The sequence below is a fragment of the Pleurodeles waltl genome, chromosome 3_1 (genome assembly GCF_031143425.1).
Source record: "Pleurodeles waltl isolate 20211129_DDA chromosome 3_1, aPleWal1.hap1.20221129, whole genome shotgun sequence".
Taxonomy (NCBI): Eukaryota; Metazoa; Chordata; class Amphibia; order Caudata; family Salamandridae; genus Pleurodeles; species Pleurodeles waltl.
In genome coordinates, this window is record NC_090440.1 from 1,640,799,417 (window position 1) to 1,640,824,054 (window position 24,638).

At 42.3% G+C, this 24,638-nt stretch overlaps 1 protein-coding gene across 4 annotated transcripts in view; it reads left to right on the forward strand.

Annotated features, from left to right (window-relative positions):
- The window catches only part of DYNC1I2 (dynein cytoplasmic 1 intermediate chain 2), a 384,780-nt gene that overhangs the window by 268,918 nt on the left and 91,224 nt on the right, over positions 1 to 24,638 (forward strand). For all 4 annotated transcript variants that reach the window (XM_069225329.1, XM_069225327.1, XM_069225328.1 and 1 more), the window contains 3 exons: positions 11,327 to 11,416; positions 16,353 to 16,515; positions 16,606 to 16,705. In XM_069225329.1, coding sequence (XP_069081430.1) covers positions 11,327 to 11,416; positions 16,353 to 16,515; positions 16,606 to 16,705 — 353 coding nt within the window. The remainder of the gene's footprint in view (positions 1 to 11,326; positions 11,417 to 16,352; positions 16,516 to 16,605; positions 16,706 to 24,638) is intronic.

The window sequence follows — 24,638 nt, forward strand, 5'->3', positions numbered from 1 at the left end:
TGTCTGTAGCCACGTTCAGACGTCCCCGTGAGGCCCAGCCCGCCTAACACCGATGATTGGCTCCGTGCTCACTGGTGCTTCATAATCTGTAAAAGATGGCTATGAAGAGGTCGCATAACACTAAGTGATGACCCGGCATTGTGACAGGAAGCGGGCTCATTTCTTTGCAAATGATAACTTATAATCAGGGAATCAGTGGGAAATGGCCGGATCGAGGGAGCTCTAAGAGAGCCTTCTTGAGCAAGGGGTTGATTGTAATCTGCACCGTGCCCCGCGCCATCAGAATTAACCATGGGAGCTGGATTCGCTGACATGCTTCGCCTCAATCAGTCCGGTACACGCAACTTTGGTCGGAGGTCCCTGCATTCTGTATGACGTGAAGACAGGCCAGTAGTAGTTTGTGGCGTGTGGGCTGTTTTATTAAGGAACTGAGAATATCAGAAGATCATGAAGGGTGCACCATAGCTCCGTATCCAGTACCCTGCAAACTTCATTCGCCGCGTGCTGCACTTTTATTCCAGCGGGCACTCCGCAGCCCTGCGCCTCTACAGTAGCAGCACTGTTTCCAATTAATAAATTGCCCTGGCTTTCTGCATGCAAATTCATCAAGGCGCAGCGCCTTTCTGTTTCTCTCCGAGATTATTTGGCCCCAGAAAAGCTTTCATTTTTAAGTAGCACAAAAGCCGTAATTGGCATGCTTTGTAAGGAAGTGTCAATGTGCAAGAGAGGGAGATCACGGCGAATTCTTTGAAGCCTTCTTTCCCCTTTGCACCGCCGCCTCCTCAGCAGGGTCACTGAGATCAGTAGCTTTTCTTGAAATGGCCATTTTCCCTGGCAGGTGCATTATACCCGGTATTTTCAGATTGTTTTTCCATTCTGAATGCCTGGCAGGTTGATTGCTCTGGCTGCATTGACGGAGAAAGGGCTGACAAATGCGCTTGGGCTGGCTGAAAAGACAGTGATTACTGTTTTCCTTTGTGGCTGATTGAGGCCCTTGAAAGGAAAGATTTTAACCTTCACCATTTGGTTCAAAAGTATGAGCATATATTGAAATCATTCATGTCATTTATCTTAGTTCTGTAAACTTGTCTGCACGTGAAAAATCACTCCATTTCAAGTAAACGCGGATTGGCACACGTCATTATCATTTTGATTAAGTTGCGTCTATTGTCGGGCCTTTACGGGAACCGTTCTTTTTGCCGATAAAGTTCTATTTTTTTTCTATTTTATTTCAGAGCAGCGGCGGAGTTGGGAGATTTTCCGACCTTTCTCAAGCCGTCACTATGTGTGTGGTTTGGCAGCTGGTCAGAGCTACAAGCTGTATTTTGTTAGTAGGGCGAGGCTTGTCTCTGGGCCTCCTGCGGGGCTGGTAATTGCACAGGCCCGCCATTGGGGAAAGACATGATTGGAGTCAGTCAGGCGGAAACCCGCGGTGCCATCCCATTGCCACCTCGCTGCGGAAAGAGACAATCCCAGCAGTGCCATCTGGTTGCTGCTATCTAGTCAGCTGGCCTGGCTGTCGGGACCAGGGCCTGGCAGCTGTTTCCCATTTCTTGACCATTTTTTTGTTGTAAATACGGGGTAACTTTGAACATGGGTCACGGAGGACGGGGCTGTCACACGCAAGAAGCTTCCTGCCTGAATAGCGTCTCATTACAGAAGCCTCCTGCTGCCATGCCCTCGTCGCCAGATGACCTGTCTGTTTAGCGAATAAAAATAGTCTTTCCAGAGATTTACCTCAATTCCATACACTTTTCTGTATGTGATAGCTCACTCTTAAGCTGTTGCTGTCAACTCCTCAGAAACACAACCCCTTTGTGCAGTCCGTCGCGCGACCTTGGTTTGTGTCGGTTCCTCTGCCTGCATCACCGAAGTTTACCAGCATTCGCTGAGATTTAGAAAAAAACACCCTTAGCCCTGAAATGCTCATTGACAAACATAGTAACGCCGCGCCGTGGATGAGACTCGCATTTGGGATGACAGAATTGAAAATGTCGTCCCTGGTTGCTATCTCAGCAACACTTGTCTTTCAGCGCGGCGCCCTGAAAGCTGCCGTAATGCAATGCGTCTTTACGCCACGCTAAGACCCATTAGACATTGACGGTTTCAAATCACCAGCCCACTGCTCCAGAGGCTCTTTTCGCTAAGCGCTTGATTTTCTGTGTTCAGCTGCATTAATGTGTCAGCATGTTACATAAAAACGCGCAGCAGCCACATGTTTATTCTGTCTGAAATAATAAGTGCGTGGAACATTTTTGAGATTTCAGCTGGGAATTCGTTACAATTGGACCTCTATTCTGTTCCATTTGAAGCAGTTATTTGATTTGACTGTTGTGGACTAAATAGTGGTGCAAAGATTCCGCTAACACTGTTGATGATGAATATTTTTGCAGTTCTGATTGGCACGATAACTTTATGTAATCGTTTCTAATTTGCGAATTACTTTCTGTCTATCACTAGCGTGAACAAACGTTGAGCCTGATATATCCCAAGACAATCATGTTCTTTCCGCATGTTATTTTAGTGAAACATGTTTTCCTAACACTTTGTGTTGGGTTTGCCCATACTTCAGTGAAAAGGCCGAACAATTGCTTCGGGGGTTCTGTCACGTGCTAGTTTCCGAAAATGTAAGAGGAGGAAACTTCAGAATATATCTTAACGATGGATTTCGCTTCTAAAAGAATATCTGCCTAGCTGACTGCAGCTACAGCATATTTTTCAATTCAGTTTGTTTCCATCTATGACGGCATAGGTTGTGTTTGAAGAACATTTGTCAGATGATATTGCATTTTAGTGTGAACCTGCACTGCGTACCCCTTGCGGCGCACTTGCATACATCAGAGCATATTGTAGTTTAAAAAATACATCCACTAAGGATCTGAATTAGAACAGAGATTTACGGCTTTACTGGTTTGCCGCGATTGTTCTATGTGTCCGATTGATTTTACTTTTACGGAGTAATTCTGCGTCGGTGTTAAGTTGTGTTTATGTAAGAGAACGTAAATTGTGCAAACTTACTAGAGATTATCTCATCCCTGGACAAGAGTGGGAGTCCTAATGCACAGTTTGACATGGTGTTCGATGCGCCAAAACGTATGTGTGTGATTTATGATACAATGTCCCTTGCACGAGGTCTAGCTTTAGGGTCTCTGAAGTGCAGGAGGTTGGGGCCTTGATGTGAATGAGCATGACGTTCCAAATATAGGGGGGGTAGACCGAGAAGTTGTATATTCTGTTCTTTTCCTTTTTTGCACTTTATAGTTCCCAGTCTGGATAATGTCTAGGCTTCTGATGTGGCACCGTCTGCTAACTTTTTGGCTGCAGGGAAGGAGCTGCTGCCAGCCTAATTCCATCAGGAATGGGCTGTTACGTTCAAACATTTTTTGACCTTCAAAGAAATTTGCTGCAGTATGTGCCATTTTTTTAGAGGTGGAGTTGGGGGTAGGATGCATGGCTGTGTGATGTCAGGTTGACTGTAGAGCAGGGCGTTGACCAGTACTTAACTTGTGCTGGTGGGCCTGACTGGCACCTCATTTACGGGACCGGTATTCATTTAGCTTCATATAAGGACAACAGACTCCAGTTACTTTTCCCACCCTACTGAACTTATTTCACCAAGTTCTTTTCATAAACTCAAGACAATCACAAAAATAAATGGATGAGAGTTGCAAAAGTCATGGGTATATCCTAAAGTATCAATAGCAGCACTGCCTTGGCTAAGTCTCATTTCACCTTACCACAGTTCGCACTGTGACAGTAAACAGAATAATCCGTTAAGCCATGTTTTATATAATGTCTAGAAATTAACTCCCTATTTTAAGGACATGCTAACTTTCCTGAATCACTGTATACAGACAGCAGCAATGCAAACTTTCTTTAGACAAATACCAAGTACACCACTTGGAATGGCAAGGCAAGAAGACAGAATGAGGGGCGTACCTCTCATTCATGCAGCAGGTGCACAAGGACCCATAGTAAAGGGTTTGAGTGGCCTAGTGAATTCTAACTATGTCTGTTCAGTACTCCTACATGGTATTTTGCTACTTTGTGACATTTTTTCAAAATAGAATAGAAAACCTTACAAATTTCTCTTCAGGAAGGTAGACTTTCACACAACTCACGTCAGATATTACACACAACATTGAGAGATGCCAGTGGTAGAAGTGGGCAGCACCAGTGGTAGAAGTGAGGGGCAACCTGTTGACAAAAAATGTATGCGCTTCCACTTATTTTATTATTTATTTATGTATTTATTTAGTTTACAAATTAATTTAACCGTGGCCTACCACCATCCAGATTGAAGTGCACTAGAGCTTGGACCTGTTATACAGTGGCTTTCAGAGAGAAAATATGTTTGGGCAGGAATGTTGACCACACAAGAAACAGAGTGTCCAAGTGCGTGGGAAACTGGTATCCTCATTATCTATATTGGCCCTGCCGTCATGCTGATCTTGCCTGTGCTCCGAGACCAAGTGTGTTCCTGACAGTGCAAGGCCCACAATCTGTTCTGTGGCCTGGAGGGGAGCACCAATTGTGCCCTCATAGCAGGCAGTAGATTACTCTCCGTGCCCTAGATGCGTCACATATGTCAGTGGTGTAAAGCAGTTGTGGCAGTGTGCCATCCTTTGTGAATTTGTAGTGTGATCAGTTTTTTTGGTCAGTGAGAGTGCAGTCTATTGATTCCTCTTGTGTAAAGTTCTGCTGTTGTGTGAAAACCAGAACCTGGTTCCAAAATCCTATGTGCATGTCAAGTGCATGTATGTGTAGTGATTTAGTAGCAATTATATGGTAGTAGGACTTGTATAATTCTGAAGTATTGGGGTCAGTAGGATTGATTTTGGTTGCCCCTTCTTTAGCATGGCACAAGAAAGAGGGTGAGGATGGCAAACAGTGGAAGCGTATTTTCTGTTTACCTGTTGCTACAGGGTGAAGACCCAGACACTGAAGAGAGGTGGATGGGGACAGGCCTCTCTAAAGAAATGTCATGAAGTCCTTGTTGGAAAACGACTGCTTATTAGTTCTTCCTGAGTACTGCCATTTGCTGGAGGATAAGGGAGTGAATTTTGACTGCTTTTTCTGTTGTTTAAATTGAGGATGTTTCTAGGCAGTGTCTGCCCTTTTGTTGCTTATTATGCTTCAGGAAGATTGGTGACAGCCAGAGGCAGATAACTCACTTTTCTTTGTGCCTATGTCTTCAGTATTCTTGCTTGGAGCCAGCCCCCTGACTATCAGTAGTTCAAGCAATTACTTTACCAAAAGGATGTGCCTAAAATGTAGCCTGAAAATTGCATTTGAAAGAGAATCCTCTGAAACCGGTTCTGAAACCTTAGGCAGTGGATCCACATTCTCTGTTTGAAATGAATACATAAACCTGGGTTTCCAACAATCCAATTTTCTTCCTGTTTCAAGTTCCCCTTGAGTAAGGAAAGGAGTTCTCCATGGAGAATCGAAGTACTGCTGTGTAGCCAGGCCTGGCGTTTGCCAGACAGCCAGTCTCCAAGGGGCAAAGGGACATCTCCTGAATTCTGCACCTGCTGCTAGAATAGATGAGGATCTGCCTTACCCAGAATCTTTTTACAGGATTTGATTTTTAGGAAGGATTGGGCCCAAATTGCTTGGAAATGTACTGGTGACTGGCTAGACCTCATTATTAACACATCTAAAAGAATAGCTGACTATCACAATTAAGATTAACTTGGCAGGGAGTACATTGAAAATTACTTTATCTTTTGCAGTATTCAAGAGCCGTTTAGCTAAAATCAACACTGATTTGAATGAAACAAAGGATTATTTGACACAACAAAAAATTACCAAATTACAAAAAGATATAAACAAATTCAGCAAAGAAAAGGTGTATCCTTACATTAAATTAAGATGACCATGAGGCTGATACTCAATCACGCTCTTCAAAGGAGTCGTTTTCTTGTTATAAGAAACCGCCTACTTATAGCAGTAGCTCCTCCTCAGATGGATGGAGCACTGATGAAGGTATACCACAATCTTATTACAATCTACCCCAGTTTCTGGTACACCAACCTCTGCCATGGCAACCCCCATATCCTTTTTATCAACCATGCCCAATTATGCCTTGCGTGCCTTTTTTAGCCGAGGCAGGGGCAGAGGAAGACGCAGACATGTACACTGGGCAAAGGAAGAACCACAGATGGTGATCAGGATCCAGGGCAAGAACCAGCCAGTGAGAGCTTAGTTGTTAACTTGTCTTCCAGACAACTCTCTACAGATGACATTAACGTCTTGAACATAGGGCTGGGTTTAGTGCCAACCTCTAAAGAAGACTTTTTTCATCTTAACCGTGATCTTTCCCAATTTTTTTGAGACATTCGGTTACACTCCTTTTTTGAAGGACAGAGAAACGGAAAGCAGGTTCAAGCTGAAACGGAACAGGAACAAGACTGGAACACCATCCTATAAAGGGTCTGGAACACAAAGGAATCGAACTCCAATGCACAACGAGGATCTTGAGGAAATGGCTGCTTATAAGCAGTTCCAGGCTGCAGCAAACCCCAGGTGGAATCACATGACTGGGCTGCACAGGAGAGGTCTCAGGTGTGTGTAGTTTCAGATACTAGCAAGTCTTGGAGGAGAGGATCCGGTGAAAAGGAGCAACTGGACTTTTCCCATAGAAAACAATGGGAAACAGAATCCAGGCTTTCCTGACAACCAGGCTGTGCATTATGGGATTTGCAGTCCCAGGAAGCAAATGTAATACTACAAAAGCATACCATAGCGAAAAAAGAAACAAACAGTAGTCAGCAAGGGACTCCAGATAAGTGTTCAAGGTGATTCCCAGGCCTCCAGCAGTCCCCTTGCAGCATGTCCTAGAAATGGGATGACAGTCGTAACATTATAGAAATGTTACATCCTTTTATGTGTTGTTGTTGGATCCTAAATTTAGTTGGTCACCATATTGTGTTTTCTTTCCACAGGTCTCTTTCTACATTTGATTATCTGATGTGTAGATTTTTGAGTAAGTTGACTCAAGTTTCTGTACATACATCTCTAGACACAATGTGGCTTTTCACTGTAGCTTAGCAGAAGTGTTTTTTTTTTTTTTTTGTGTGTGTTTGGTCCTGATGAAGCGCCACTTGATCCGTATGGACTTTTTAGGCGCAAAACAGATTGACCTTTTGTAGGGGTTGAAGGCAGTTCCTTCAACCATCTCTTTGTTTTCTAGTGGAGTGGTTGAGCATTATCTCTTTTCCACTCCTGAGTATATATTGTTTTAATCTTGACCGGGACCCTTCCTTGATCAATAAATTGTAGGTTTTTGGAGGGTCTTGAGCCAATTTTGCCCTTTTTTGTCTCCTGCTCTCTCCTTATCTGTAGGTTTAAATGTATCCCTACTTTCTTTAAACCACGGCATGGATTACCAGTAAAGATCTCCGGCAAAGAACCCCTCTGCGGGGCCCGTCAGACATTGCAGCACCGGTCTGACGAGAAGCAAGCCCTATGATGAAGCATGAAATCCAGTGGATTTGTGAGGGCATTTGATTCTATATATAGAACTGCCTAGTGGATTTCTGACCTTTTTATTTTTGGAACAGTGTACTTATGTGTGTTTGGATCTGCCTTAAGAGCCTAGAAGCCTGACTGCTAACAGAAGGAAAAGTGTTGATGGCCATGCAGAAGAGACTGTCTAGGAGATGTCCACTCTGATTAATCTGTGTGGAGCACCCAGAGGGTGCCGATGAACAGTGAGAGCGAGTCAGGAGTAATGTGTGTTGCAAAGAGGTACCCTGGTGCCTCTGGGCAGTTGCAGAGTGAACTGTGTCACAACTGCACCCAAGAAAAGGCTCAATTTGCAGAGCTATAGTAGGATGGTCCTGGGATACTGGTGGCAAACAGCCTCAGCTACAGTGGTTGTGGACCAGTAGCACCTGTCTTCCTTGCGTCCCCTGGAACGGGGTGTGAAAGATTTCACTTTCTTCAGGAGCAAGAGCTCATACCATGTTATATTGGTTTTCCTGTTATGTTTTTTTTTTTTAAAAGATAAGTCTGTGCCAGGACTGTATGCAAGAGCATTTGCCTTGATGTCAGCCGTAAGTGGAGCGGGTGTTTGCAACCGTTAATGTGGATTTTGTTGAATCAGGCTTGGATTTGGGGTTGTTTGTTGCCTTTTGGGGGAATAGTAGAGGATCATGAATCTTGTAGATTCTCCAGTGTCTAGCTGCATTCTCATATGGTGTTCATGTCCTGCATTTGTGTTCTGATGGTGACATTAGTGTGACAGCCAAGGCAGAGCTTAGCATTGTAGTCTATATTAGAATCACTCATGGCACTATGATCAGGCTCACAATCATAATTTGAACTAGCAACTACATTTTGCAGTTTTCATAACCTGATGACGATTTGGCCAGAGGTTGCTCAACTCCAGAATGTACTGGTATAAGAATAAGAATAATAAGAATAATAATAATTGGTATTGCTTGAGTAACATTCATCATGGGCTAAATAAGTAATCAGTTGCTCTGACATTGAGATTATGCTTCATCACAAGCACCGTCACTTTAATAATATGTTTTTCTGCCTTTTGCTACTTCTCCCATCCTACAGAAAAGGTTTCTTTGAGCCATTTGTTTCTTCAAGTCTTTGTCCAATGCTGACTATGTTAAGTGTCATTTTACTGCAGCAGTGCACTGTTAGAGAATAGCATCTTCTGCTTTACTCCGCATCGTATAGTTTTCTTCTGCAGGCAGGTTTCTCTGAGTTCTTCAGATATTTCTCATGCAGAGGCTGCAGGCAGATTGATTCATTTGAAACTTGTGAAGCACACAAAGACCCACTAACACTATGTGTCCTGATGCTGAAGACTCAAAGTGAGCATCGCAACATGTCCACCCAAAGGGGATTTTGTAGAAAGCCATTCACTCCTTGACGACTGACCCTGTTTACAAATGCAGCAAAAACAACATATGACAAAATTAAAAAGATGAAACACTACAAAATACTACTGATAATATTGGTTTAAATAGTTTTAAAATATGATTTCCCAATAAGAATGCCTGCCAGAAGAGACAACATTTCTAATCCCAGGATCTCTATTCTACTCACAAGAGTATTCCTTTTCTCTGGTCCACAGTTTAACCATTACTCTTATGGTGTTTTCCCATTGCTTTCGCGTGACACACACAAGCGCAGTGTACTTTTTTGTTGACATTTTTTGCACAGTTGTAGAGCGAAATGTAATAATTTCTCTTAATCTAATCATTTATGATTTCTTATGCATCTGTAATTAAACTGTGTAGTAATCTTGGACTTTATCAAAAGTTTAGTTGACTAGTTGCATGTTTGTCCTTATGCATATAATTTCTGGAAACCGTCATGAGGAAAGTCAGCTATGCCAGTTTGGCTAGTTTAATTCTTCCTTTCATGTTTTTAACTAGTCATCAGAGAGGGGGTGATGGAAGTCACCCACTACAACTAGCCTCAAAATTATCTTCTCCTGAGGTAGTCACACCTGATCACGTTTCATCAATTAATTGTATGAGCACTCCCATCCGTATCCAGGATATGAGGTGAGGAGTTTGGCTAGAATGTTTCGCCCATATTGAACGGATCACAAGTACTTCTGTACTGAGACTGCAAAATCTATATTGTGTGACTCATTATTAGCAGTCTGTGTAGTTTGCAGCTCCCAAGTTACTTCTTTGTAATAACTGTTCTCGAAACACAAAGTTGTACTTCATAGTATATAACCCCTCTGGAATAATATTAATAGGTGGGTTTCTGACTGAGAAACTTCTGCGAGGATTTTTTTTGGTAAAAATTGTTAGATCATCTTCCAATGGATGATTCGTAGCGCTTTCATAAATATAGGTAGGAGCTAAACTTGTTAATCAGAAGAAAAACTACTCATTCCCGCCTTACCCGGTCTGCACAGAGTAAGACTTTGGCATTGTAGGTACTTGAAGGGACATGATGCAGGCCACAGAGGAAGTCCCTTTGTGTTTAAAGTTGTACATGCAGCACCAATATACGTTTACTGCGCTTGGAGTCCTTTGAGGTGGTGGTGTAAACAAGTGTAGTGCATACATTAAGAGTTGGGGAGGAGTTACTATGCAACCCAGCTGTCCTTTCAGTTTATTGGTCAGTTATTTAGAGGTAGGACAAATGAGCTCGAAAGAAATGTCTATTTTGCAAAAACCTGACCTGTTTTGTGTGCCATTGCTCTGGGAAGTCACTCACTGCATGCTTTAAGATCTAGAAATAATTAACAGATACAGCCGGAGGACTTGTCTCGTGTCCCCAGACGTTTTAATCCCCTGCTTAAAATCATTTACTGTCACTTGCATCAAAGTGAAATCAAATATTGGAATCTGATTCCTTATTAAAGCCTGTTGAGAAAATTTGAAAACACTGGCTTCTGCACTGGCCTGTTTTTTTTTTTTTTTTTTTTTTTGCCATTTAATTAGTAACAATTGATAAAGTTGTCAGACCCGGCCGGACATTTTACAAGTTCTGTCATTCCAGCCCCAGAAACACTAAGACCCATATTTATACTTTTTTAGCGCCGCATTTGCATCATTATTTTGACGCAGAAGCAGCACAAACTTACAAAATACAATTGTATTTTGTAAGTTTGCGCCGCTTCTGCATCAAAAAGCGGCGCGAATGCGGCGCTAAAAAAGTATAAATATGTGCCTAAAGTCGTCTGTTCCGCTAATGCATTTACCGCAGTTAATCATTTTCAAAAGCATATGCACTATGGCTGATTTTGAAAATGGTAGGAAATAGAACTTGGTTAAATTACTGTTCAAACCTTATGGCCATTGGCATATTTTCATGGAATATCTTGTGGTATAGTTACATTTTATGTGGTTAGTAAGCAGTTTTTGTCTTTTGTTTTCAGAGTTGTGCACTCGGGATATTCATGTTCATATGTAAATTCATTTAGAGTTGTGCTGTTCTATGTTCTTAGTTCCTTGCTTAGGTCAAACATAAAATGAATATGCCTTTTATTTGCTATCTGCTCTTATTGTTAAGTAAACGTGCCCATACGCAACAATAAATAATCCAGCGTCTAGAAGCAAAACTGCTGTAATTATACTTGATTTTAGAGCTTGGTTCTTTTTATTGCTTGAGGTACTGTATTTATTGGGAACTGAATGTATATTCTTTCACCTATCAATCATGTTTCATGTAGAGTATATTATTTGGCTAGAATGTTTGAAAAATAGGATTTTTTTATTGGCTTTTAGTTGTTGAAGTCTTTGTTCTGTTACTAAACAATGATCGCTGGTTCTAATAATATTGTCTGATTGTAATGACCACTCCTATAAACATGTATTTGTGGATTTTGCTTCAGAGGATGAAGAAGAAGAAGAAACAGCAGCACCAAAACCTACCGCTGAACCAGAGGAGGAACAGTCTGTCAAAAAAGAAGAAGAAAGCGAAGGTACAGAAGTTCTCAGCACTTTGTCTTAAACGTCTAAATCAAAAGAGTTGAGATGTTGATGCTTGTCCTGTTCATCTGTGATTTTGGGGTGACTTTAACCTGTGAATGGATTCCGTTGACGGCCTACAGCATATTAGCTTCATTCGTAACATTGTGAAGATTTGCAATTGAGCTGAATTTAATATAGCTGGACATGCATCACACCCATCGCCTAATGTTAACCCATCTCATTAAGTTGTTTTTTCCACCACCCCACCAATTTCATTTTCCACCTCTTTATTATTCTGCATAAACTTCTGCCACTCATTAATAATACCTGTTCCCAATTAGAAATCCTCTCCTCATGTGATACTGCTAACTTTCAGAACACAAAATATAGTAGCTCTTGATCCACAATGTGAGGCTGTTTTAAAAACCCTGATTTTACCAGCAGGTTAGATTCAGTTGTAATAAAAAAAAATACATACTTCATAACCTTGAGTGAGCAGGATGACAAGTATTTGTGATAAAGAACCATGAAGATTCTTCATCTAAGCTGAGCCTTCCTTCTACATTCTCTTATTATCTCTACAGGGATACTCACAAAGTTGTTAGCATCTAACCACATATCTGTGACACCAAAATAAGGCAGGTTGTTTTATTCAGCAATGTAATAGAAGAATGTGATTGATGTACAACAGGCGAAAATCCTAAAATACCTGGTATAGGTGTACCTGCCTGAGGGCTATCTGGACGATCTCTGATAAGGACATTTTCCCTTGTTCTGCTCAGGATATAGCATCTACTGCTAATACAGCAACCTTTTCGCACTGCTTAGTATTATGTAGGCTTCTGAGTTTAAAATTGTGGTGAAAATGCTTCCAGTCCAGTCATTGATGATCTAAACTCTTTAGACTTTTGCCTTAACCCCCTAAGCATGGCTTGATATTCTGGCATTGTCTCTTTTCCGCACCATTGCTGAAGAGGAAATGAGCATACACAATGCAGTCTGATTTCGCTCACAAGGGAAGTGTCCTTGCCACATTTCCATCCATATGTCATAACAGAGAAAAATATGCTTCTCTGATGGCATGAAGTAAAAGCATTGTGCCAAACTTGACACTCTGTCTTGGATTCTGCTGTCATTTGTGACTCTAGCTAAATTTGCCATTTCCATCAAGGACATCAGACCCTCACACTTCTCACTTAAATCTGCACCTGGACAGGATTTAAAACTACCAAACAACTTGCTTGTCATTGCTACTCAAGACACTGCTTTGTTCTGCCCCGCCCACCTCTGATTCCACCATCTCTATCGAGCAGGTCTAACTTCTCCACTCCCATGCACACAGCAGGAGTTGGTAAGTGCCATACCGGGAAAAATGCTTACCAATGCTGTCCTAGCTGATAAGGCTGCCATTTCTTTCAATCTCACCTGAAATGGCCACCAGCATCCATCAGGTCAGGCCCCCTCCAATCCCTTCTTCCTTTACGTCTCCATTCTAGGGTCACCATACAGAGGTCAAGTTCTGCATGGTCCTGTCTTTTCAGGCTTTGTCTCTGTGCCCGATCCTCCTCACCCTCTAGCTTTTAATTTCTTGGTGATATTTCACACTTCCTTGTATAGATGTTTACTTTCTCAGTAATGTCTCACCTCGCCCCCATCTTCTGATATTCAGGGTTACACTGGTCTTTATCACCCCACATGACATCCTAATTTTCCTCCTCAGTTCCTTATATACCCTCCCCTTGAATATCACTTTCCAGTCTCTCAACCTTTCCCTGACTACTCTTCTTTGTCTTTCATTTTATGTGAATTTATTTGTCATCATTATTTAATTTGTTACCACCAGCTCCATTTCTCTGGGTTCAGCTATTCACATTCCCATGTCTGTACTTTGACTCTTAGCTGGGTCTTGTCTTCATGTCACCACCTATTTTTTCATTCACCTTCCGATACTACCTCTTCTCCATATTTCCTTTGAATTTCACACTCACCCATCATCTCTTGCCTGCTTCCTTCAATTCTCAGCTACCTTCCTTTTTGGAATCTTTTCTCTCATTACACCCAGATGTTTATACTTTCTTTATTGTTGATATCTCATTCACTCAGAATCACTTGCACCCTGTCCCTTCCTTCAGCCATTTCTGCTAGCCACTCCACCAAACATGTCACTGCTCATTTGCAGCGATTCACATTATTCTTTGCAAAGTACTACATAGTTATCTTTGACAGAGCTGGCCATTCTGTTCTTTCTTCTACTCTAAATTTACTTCAGATTTCCGGTTTTGCTGCTCTTGGCTTGCAGACTCCTTCTGATCACTCATATTCTGCAGCTGGTGCTTGTCAAAGTTCCTCATCCTTATCGGGGTCCCCTCATTGTTTTGTCCTTGGCCCATATCTTTTTTTCTGTGTGCGCTACCTATTTCCTTCCATTATTTACTCATTTTCTGTACTTAGTCACATTTATGGTGACAACTCTCAAATTGTTGAGTCTATCCTTAATGAACTCTCTCTAAATGACACTCTACATATAATTGGTCTGTCTTCTGTGAAAGCGTGATTCTCTTCACTGTTTTTTTCAACCCTACTAACACTCAATATATTTTCTTTGCCCGCGTTCTGCTTTTGCTCCTCACCTCTGCTCTATTCAGTTTCCCTCAGGGGCCCTGCCTCACTGTTAAAGTGTGACCCTTGACCTGCTTGTTCATTTTCATTTCGGTTATTGTGCCCCTCATTTCCAACTCCTTATCTGTAAAATGCTCATTCCTGACATTTAACTCTACTAACATTCTCCTTTCCACTCTTTTGCCCTTTCTTACCTAGACTTCTGTTCTTACCTTTTAGAACTCCTGCACCCATATTAGCATCTACATACTGTTTGTCTTAGTATTCTATTTGTCTTTTCTTTTTTACCTCCTAAAGCACACACTCCCTCCTTTCGAGGTATCTCTTCACTGGCTTGCTCTTCATTCTCATGTTGTTTTCTGTTTTCTATCTCCTTTAAATGCATTTACGGTCTATCTCCTCTTTACACCATGTTTACTTACTTCTGTCTACTCATTCAGTCCCAGTTTGCAGTCTACCTTTTATAGGCATTTCTTTCGCTTCTTGCTCCTTGTGTCCAGACTCACTCTGTTTCCTTACGCTGCTGAGCACTGAAGCTCATTTAGTTGCTGTGCTCCCATCTTACATTCTTTTCACTCTGTTCCAAAAGAATACCACCTGTCTTTCTTCTTACGAATCGACTATTCTGTTAATGCCTTTGTTGGTTTTCATTATTTCGCCAACTGTGCATCTAAGCATTTCAATCACAATTTATTTTATTTATTTATTTTTTAGTGAAGATAACGTGTCTAGATATTTATCTCTTACGGCAACACAACAGTATTCATGCTCTGCATCACTGACAATCATTGAGCAGAAAGCCTCTAGGGGTTGCTTGGCCTCAGAGGGGATGTGTTCAAGCATTTCAGCCAGACATTTAGACAATTCCAACGTCTTTTTACATACATTATGTTTCTCATCTATACTATATAATCTTTAATAATGTGGTGTGGCTACAGGACAGGGCTTCTAATTAAAATCTGCACAAGAATTTTGGAAGTAAGGGACTGCAGGCAGAAGTCTCTACTCAGCCCAAATTTGCAGCTAGTGTTTCATTCAAAGGCTTAAAGTGGACAGTAAGGATGCCAAGACTGTAAAGTCTTGAAAATTTGAAGCAAATTCATCTTGACAAATGTCCCCAGAAAGCTCTACAGTTCATACTTCCTGAGACATCAGCTTCCTTGGACCTTCCTTGATCTCGGGCAGTGATTGCTGACCACACAAAGCTTTAGTTACAGCTGATGAAGAAATATAGATTGAAGTTGATTGGGGTTCACCAATCAACCGTTGGGTGAAAGGAGGGGTCTAAAGTAAGGATCCCATTTCCTAATATTGTGAGAGAAAGAGGTACTCCACTACATTTTACAGAGGGTTGTGCGGTCTGGTGTAATGCAGGGTATCATCTCCCTCTAGCTTCCAAGGGATCCTGTTGTGCTGTACACTTCAATTTGCTTGTCACCCAGTAGCTGTTTTCATTGTGGCCATTGGGGTTTTCTCTTTACCCACAATATGCATGGGTCTGTTATACTCATCATGCGAATGGCTATTGATTAAAAAGCCAGGACTGAACATTTCGCACCATGACATTGAGGCACTTAGCAGCTTTGAAGATATGAAGTCACAGGGCTTGAATTCACTGCAGAGAATGGCTGGGCATGTCACCTACACTACAGAAGTGGAGCCGCAAGTGAGAGGAAACGTGGCAAGTAGAGGTTGGGACAGGCTTAAGGAAGGCAGACTAAAGGGAGAGGCCAAATGAGAGGACCAGGCTGACTGGTGCAAACAGGAGTGTCTGGATAAGCGACCTGTGAGCGGCAGGTAGGGCAAGTAGAGTTGGTGGTTTGCACAAGACAGGTATAAAGGGAGGGAGCAGGATTTTTCAGAAAGGAGATGGGTGGTTGGAAGATGAGTTGGTTAAGAGGGGAAAGCTAACTGTGCATACCAGCAGGCTAGAAGGGCGGGTGCCGTCTGAGAAAAGGCAAGAACACAATTGGACATGTTTCTGGTGGAGAAAAAGGTTGAATAGAACATTCCAAGTGGGCTAGTAAGAGAGTATATGTAAAGCTGAAATTAGATTGTATGGGAGTAGACTGAGTGTGAATGACAAACAATCAGGTTCCTAATCTGTAATGAGATGTATTGGTGAAAATAATGTAATTTTCGAGTGCACTGTGGTCCGTAGCTCCTCTGTGCAATAAATAAAATATTATTAGGAAAAGGTCTTATCGTTTCATAATAAATGTGCTGATAACAAACCGCTAAATATTGTCTGCCATTTCGAGGCATTCCCGAAGTCTTCGTTGTGTACTTGTAATGAGATAGTAACATCCATTTCAATCTATTTTTCAGTTCCGCCTCATGAGCTAACAGAAGAAGAAAAGCAGCAGATTTTGCACACAGAAGAGTTTTTAAGCTTCTTTGATCATTCCACTAGAATTGTTGAGCGAGCCCTGTCTGAACAAATCAACATCTTCTTTGACTACAGTGGCAAAGATTTGGAAGAAAAGGAGGGGTGAGGTTACCCGGTCGATACCAAATTGTATTATATTCTGAGTGTTTAAGTCTGCAAAATGCATGACACGCTGTTTATCTTGTTTTCTAGAGAGATTCAAGCAGGAGCAAGACTGTCTCTCAACAGACAGTTTTTTGATGAACGGTGGTCGAAACATCGTGTCGTTAGTTGCCTAGATTGGTCGTCACAGGTAAAAAGAATTCCATTAGCTATTCATAATTTTAAATTCTACGGGCCACTGTTTCACCTGCAACGAGAGTCCTCACAGGAAGTTCACGCGACAGGGAGCAAGCCAATTAGGCAGCACAATTGGGTACAACGCATGAGCTGCTTTCATATGAGCTTGGCATTTCAATATCTTTACAAAGGCACAGAATCGCTTTTCTCTGAACATAATGCATTTGCATGCAAGCTGTGGAGTCGTAATGGGCAGGCTTGATTGGCACACCTGCCAAGTTTTGCAAATATATTTCTGAACATGTTTTAAAGTTTATGGTACGTTTTGAACTCGCCAGTGATTTTACCATGATGTCCACGAGCCTGAGGGTGACCTTACATAGTTTACTCTGTAGAACACGGTTTCCTTGCACCGGGACCCATCACTGAATTTTTGCAAGAACCAAAATAATTGAATGTGGAACCTTTGCCTATAATTCTACCTGAGTTTATGGTGTTCTCCGTTTCTCCTGTTCAGTATCCTTGTTCTTTGATTAAACTGCTGCAAATATACCCCCACCGGTTTTTCGTGCACAACCATTCATATTCATATGTTTTCTTTGTTCCCTTCCAAATCCAACAAAAATGTTGCCCGAATGAAAGCTCTGCTGTAGTTTTAAATGTTTGAATTTTTTTTTTCGATAGACCCGATGCAGCCATGCAGTTCCTGAGCCCCACCTCTTTACTACTTCTTAAAGTACCCCCGACTCTGTTCTTGTTTTAGGTCAGGCATAAGCCATACCTTTTGATTGCAAAACAAGCATTTGTATAATATACTTCTAGGGGCTTTCAGGCGGCCCACTTCATCCATGGCCTACCTTCTCCATTGGTCTGTTAATGTGCCATTTACATTTTTCTTCCACCCACTACAGCTTGTCAGTGAGCCATCCCACTTCAGCCTTTGGCTAAGTTCACAGTGACTGATGGTTTTCTGCTTTTTTTCAGGAAACACATCTGCACAAAAGATTGTTTCTTTCGGTGTCATGGTCTATTTTACCAATGTGTGCTCTTTAAAACATATTTTTCATATTGGTGAGGGCAAGCAGCTTCCCCAAAGAGAACATTTTAGAAAAACAATTAAAAAACATGTAGTGATAACGCCAAATTGCAGGCAGCCAACACATATCATTTGGCTTTCTAGTGCTTGTTTCTGCTTCATGTTCATGACTGAAACCTATACCACCTATTTTCTAACTCATTAAGTAAATCATTTTTGGCTCTCTTCGTGTGTACGGGGTTTTTCTGTAATATAATCTGTTTGGACTTAATTATGCCATGAAATCTTGGTGTCTAGGACAACACAATGCCTGATCCTTTGTCCTCTGTCTTGACGATTTGCATCCAGTTGGTCATTGTTTCGTCCAAAGGTAGAAATCCGTTTTCGCAAGAACCATCTATTATAGATGAGAGATGCCTTGGTATTTGTCCCCCAGGAGACTGTAGACTTTCCCTTCAAAAGGCGAGAGGTTGTAGGTACCTGTGACTTGTCACCATGCTCATCCTAGCGATGGCAAGGATCATACAGCACAAGCAACTGCAAGAACATCTGCTACATCCTGAATGACGATTTAATCACTGAAGAGGCAGTCATGAGATATGTTGTGCTAGGAAGAGGCATCATTAACCTAAAGAAAGAAACATTATTGGACATTCGGTAATTGGCCAGGCTAAGTTTAGATAAAATTCATGAAAAAAAGATTCATTTTCTTTAAACAATGTATTTATGATTTTGGTTCTGTATGTGAAAATAGGTCATACATTCATTTACAGCAAGATTAATCTGATTCATCAAACAGTAAGCCAATATACGTAATAAGCAACTTCAGGTGATATATGCAACAATTGCAGGTGTGAGGCAGTAGCCCCTTTGGCAAGGCAGGACAGCCAGAGTCTGAGATGAGTCATGAATGACAACAAGGTAGTAAAGCCAGCTGAGCATACCAATTATGGGGCAGTGATGGAGTGAAAATACCCTGTTCGGCCACATTTCATATATGTTTTAAGCACTGTCCATATGCAGTCAAATTTGTGCATTCTGTAATGAATAATTGCAGAGAGGTTCTCCATGACAAATCTGTTTCAAACTTTGCCCCACCATAGATGTAGTGGGGGTAATTGGTTTCTTCCAGACCTGAACAAGGATCGTCCTGACTGCAACTAGTAAGTGGAGTTTGAGTTTTTCCAGTGGGGTAGAGAGTTGGGAACACACTGATTCCCCCAGAATCCCCAAGGAGTACAACCAGCGGTTATATAGGCAATGTAATGCTTGCTATGTGCTTAATATGTGATAAGATGTACTTCCAGTCCGTGTGAACTCTATGGCTGATCCTACCGGCATTTCCACCACAGATGGAAAAAAGTGCATAGCATATAGGGGCTGGGTGGACGGGCATTGGGCAGGATAGGTACCACTGGGTTAATAGCTGTTGGCATTTTCTTTGTAATGGACGTAGATTGATGTCTTTGTGGCTGTCTACCACATTCCCCCAAAAGTCACATCCGATATCATTCATCCCAGGTCTCTATTTGTGTTTGGGCTTGATGTTTTTTCCCCTTCAGCTAATAGGGACAACTTTAGGCACCAGATCGGGATCTACTATACCCAGGAGTAGGGAAGCAGGAGGAGTGGGACAGTGTATTTTAGTGGAGAAGAGTCTTCTGTTGGGTGTAGGATGGCATTGAAATCCTCGCCTGAAATCATATGTCCCTTGGTGAAATGTGCCAATGTGGGCATAAAACCGGTGTAAAATTGTTCCTTCTGTTTGGTGCATAGAGGGAAAGAAGTGTGACAGTTAAAGTCCCTAACTTTCTCTGCAACCCAATGTATCTGCCCCTCTTGCCTTGGCTTTTGAAGACTAGATCAAAGGGTAATAATCACCACCCCTCTTATTTTGGTTGTGTGTGTGTGACGTGAAATAGAAATGGGATCCAAAAGAACCTCAAGCTTTCTATTGTAACATTGCAATATCGACCTCTTTCACCCATAGCCACTATAACAATATGTGCCTTTTGATGAGGGAATTGAGACCTTGCATATTCAATGAGAGTATTGTCAGCTAGGGCTTGCCTCACTCAGATGGTGTGCCATCCCTTGCCTTCCCCTCATGTACCAAAGGCTAAGCTAGGCTGGGTGGCGTTCCACTCCCCTCCAAAGGTGAGACTGGGCCAGGTTGACTCGGGAAGAATGTGGGCAAGGGATTGGTTCAGTGGACCCTCACCAGATTTGGCTCAGTGGTTCAAGAGCCAATCTGTGTAATGAAAAGGAAAACCATGTGGAGAAAAATTAATGTACCCAAACTATGACATACCAATAATATTAATGAGAAATTTGACACAAAACAAACGAAGAATAAAGAGAGTTTGCCAGGGTACCGGCTAACTAAAATGAATTAATTATCAGGAGCAGTGTAGGACTAAATCTAGAGATAAGTTCAGTGGTCCCACTGTTAGCCAATGTGCTGATCCCCAACTGGGGAAAGATGGGAATCTGGAGAGCCAGTTCCACATATGGATGCAATTGAAACAAACAGTATTCAGTTCCTAGGCACCTGTTGTCAGCATGGGAGTGGTATTTTCACGAAACGGTCTCTCAGATACACTGGTGTCGTGTAGAGAAGGAGCTCCGCCATGCCCCTCGGTCAGTCTTCATCTGAGGAGGCAGGCGACTCTTCTATGTCCTGTAATTATTTCAAACGACTGGCTCTTTGCAGGTTTTATTCAAATTAGGGGTATACTAAGGTCCCTAGACGTCCTCGGGCCTGGGCAACTCAGATGCCAACTGGTGACCAGGATAATCTGTGAGGTCCAGCATTCCTTTGTTTGTTTTGCACTTCTTTCACTGCATGCAGTGTGCCTTTGTAAGTAAAGTGCAAGTTCAAGGTTAACCGTCAGCAGTATGGGATGCTCTCTTGCTGTAAGTGTGCTGTGACATCTTTGAAGTCCCTACAGCATGCAGGAGTATGGGAGGTGGCATCTTGAAAGATGGATAATGTGTCACGTTTGAGTGGCATTTGTTCTTGCTTGCGAGCTGCAGCCATGATGACTTCCTTTTTGTTTGAAGAATTGAACTCTGGTGAGTACATCTGGGGCCAGCTTTCATTGCTGTTGGAAGACAGAGAAGAGTCAATGCTTGTGGTCCAATTATATGGTCTCCGTGTAGGTCCTGAGGTGTTTGTTGGTCATTTTGGACGGGATGACCCACATATTATTTCTCTGGGATCAATTTTCAATGTCATCCGTCTTATCTGTTGGATCCCATTGACGTGTTTGAGGAAGGGAGGCATGCGTGACATTCATTTTTTGCTCATAGGAGTTGGTGGCAAGATCATTTTCTAGCCTTGGTCTAGCCATGTTTTGGATCGTTGAATGTGGTAATCCAGGTCTAAGATCGATTTACTGATGTTTGTTTAAATGCAGAGATCTCTTTTCTGAGTTATTGTTTGAGGACCTGGATATCTACTGTCATGGCCGAGGCCTGCAACGTGGGGTAAGCATCAATCATCTGAGCATGGGGTTGGATGGGGTTGAGGCCTAGAGTAAAGCCGGTTTGGCTTCTCGTTGCGTGTAGTGTTTCTCAGTTAGTGGCGAGTTTGGGTGCTTTCACCTTTGACACTATGGGTATGATTGCAATACAAGCAGGCCTCTATGCTCCTGCTGTATACTGAATTGAAGACTTCCTTGGGTTCGTCACCGCGGTTTGGTAGTGGCCACCGTCCAGTTGGGGACCAACAAGCCAAGCAAACATGATCGTAAGAGCCCCAAAGGGTCCACCTCTGGCCCTCTCTACTAGTGAGCATTGACACGGACATCATTCTTATCAAATGCGCAAAGGACTGGGGCAGTGTTCCTTTTCTCATGCCTGGTTGCGGTGGACACAGAGCCGCTTATTGATCTGGCTCTTAGACTTCCCCGGAACCCCCTTATAATATACCCATTTTGGTCAGGCATGATAAGTGGTGCTGGCTTTGTCTCGTGTTGCCATCCTGTGGCTCTCACCATCCCTTGAGACCACCTCACACCGCACGTACCTCCTTGGGGTTGGGGGGTGGGAAGGTGATGAGGCCAGTCAGTTATATCTTTTCGTTCTCCCTTCACAGTAGCTTTGGTTACGTGCCCCTTGGTCAGGAGCAGTGAACCATTGGAGTTTGTACTCTGCTTTTCTGCCCGTCACTGCGCAGATGTGGTGCTGGCGGTCATCTTGTGCAGGAGTGCTTGGCCTGGTCTGCTCCAAGTTTGCACCCTCAATTCAGTTTTCAGGTCCTCTGGACAGCTACATCTCATTTCCACAACATTTACAAAGGCAGTATTGGGGTCATGGCTTTCCTGCTGTGGAGCCCCGTACGAACAAATGAGCTCACGGCAGTACCGGACTCGAGCTCAAGAGAGACATGTCTTGGTGGCTTCTTGCCCTGGCCATGTCCTATGTTCCCTGCAGGCTGCACGCGTGCGCAGCTTTGCTCTTACAGTATCCAGACACACTCTTGAGCGCATGCTCGACAGGGCCAAAATACATAAAAAAAGGGAAAACTTCAATGTTTGTGGCAAGGGGTGCACAAGGAGGCCTGGTAAATCAATCAAAGGACAGACTGCTTCTTTGACTTAAGAGCAGCGTGTTTCAAGAGGCGCATAGAAGGCAGTGTCAAACAAAACACGTGAAATTGTGTTTCACACAGCAATGAGAGGGGTGTGGATGTGGCATTACGACCACTGCTGCTGACTTTGGAATTGGGGTGACCTATTTCTGTCTCTGCCCAGGTAAAGCAGTACTTTCCAGGAACGAGTTTGCTAAATGAAACTGCAAAAAATGAAACTTTCACCTTATAGAATGGGAAAATACTTTATAACTGATCCTCCTTTTCTGTTCATAATCACATGTGAATTCACCTTCAAATAAGTGAGTTCAGGCTGTGCACTCTTGTGCTTCATTTATGAGCCCTTAAAGTTGCTCTAGTTATAATTATAACCTAGCCCACATATAGGGTACACATAATCCCTGACCTCTGCCTTGCCTTTTAGTTCACTAATAGGATTGTCATCAGAGGGGGGACAGGAACATTTTAAAAACTCTCACTTTTAATAAATACTTTGAACATAATTTGATGTATCAAGGTGAGGTGCTTTTGCATTAAAATGTTTTGAATTTTGAAGGTATCTTACCATATTCTAACATGAGCTGTGTTGCATGATTGACATGTCACATATTTTTAAGGCTCAGCTCTTGTACAAGCTCTCAAGAGCCAGAGCCGACCTCACTCAGCTTTCCCTGTTCAATTGTTGGCTCACCCCCCTCTCCCTTTTACCATAGACAGGGCCATTGTAATTATGCAGCAGGAAAGAGCTAAATTATGCAGCGTAATGCGGTGCATTTTGTGATAGTATTACTTTATTATGTTGTCATTTTCACACATGCTAACACTGTCTGGGAAAATGTCTCACCTCATTAGTACCAATTTACCACACAAATACATCAATTCACAACAGAAAGGTGACCAGTCAACCTTGGTGAAGGCCCTTCCACTTCATAGCAATACGGGTAGTTCTGGTTTTAGTAACTTTTGATCCATTCAAGCTAGAAGCCATCTTTTTTGGGTAAAATCCTCAGATTATACAGCAGATGATGGATTATTTGGCACATGTGGCAAATCCACAGTTATACAGAAAAGGCCACAACCACAAAAATCGTATAATTCCAGTGGCCCTGTCCTTAGTACAGGGTGTGAGCGTTCTGTAAAGTAAAGGTTTTGTACTGAAAGGGCATCCTTTCAGTAAAAAATATCCCTTTAAGATGTTTCCCACTGTATGCGTGCTGTACAGTGCAACACACTTGCAAAGTTTGAAAAATATGGAGACTTTTAAACGTTGCTCCACAATTACACCTCTCTTACGGAGACATAATGTTTTAGCTCAAATCCCTGTCTATAAATGTTATTAGATAGGAAGTTGCCTCAAAACCAATGGGTGGGGACATGGGAACGCCCAGGTACCACCCAAGGTACACCTTCTTGATGCAAAGTAGTGCAATGTAAGGCATAGTGCTACTTTCTGTTACTTGTGGGCAAATTTACCACTCAAATCATGATTTGTGTTGGAACGTAAATCCCACTACAACCCTGTGTGCTGGGTGTGTGCCAATTTTGTGATGTGAACTCAGGGCAAAATGTTAATAAATCTGGATCAGAATCTCTAAACAGGAACTTGTCAATATTATGAGGATCATTTGTGTTCGTACTACAAGTTAATGCAGTCACCAAATGACCAATGCAGAGCAAATGTTGCTGTACTGTGGAAAATCAGAGGGCAATGAAGATGCTAAAGCAAAAGGGCCCCTGAAGCATTTGAGAAAAATGGTTTGGGCCTGGAATTGAAAATGCCAAAGTTCTGTAGACACTTTCTGGTTTGTAAAGAAGGTCTAAACTTACTCCAACAGCTATCATTTAGTTATGGTTCTTGATTGTAAATTTTATGATTGAGCACCAAACACCTAAAATGTTGTGGCTGACTAAACATGTACCTGTGCCAATTCACTTAGCTGCAGTTAATGTCTTTATCCAACTGGAAGGCCAATTTTCACTCACTGCGGCACCTCTTATTTATCTGCAGCAGTGTTCATGGAAGCATGTTTGAATCATGTCTTTGAACTTCATGCCCCTCACCCAATGTCTCCCATGTAGGCTGCACTACACCCAACATCCCTATCAGCTATGCATTCCAAACGGACACCTGGAATCACAAGGCAAATCATAGTACATAACCACTTTGCCAGAGTATTAAGCACTATATAAATACAAGAGGACCAAACAACCACATAATTGTTCCTGTTCTATTAGCATCACAAGTGGTGATGTGTGGATGCAGGCTTCTTAATTGTAGCAAGGGTGGTGGTGGCTGGCCAAGGCCACCTACCCATT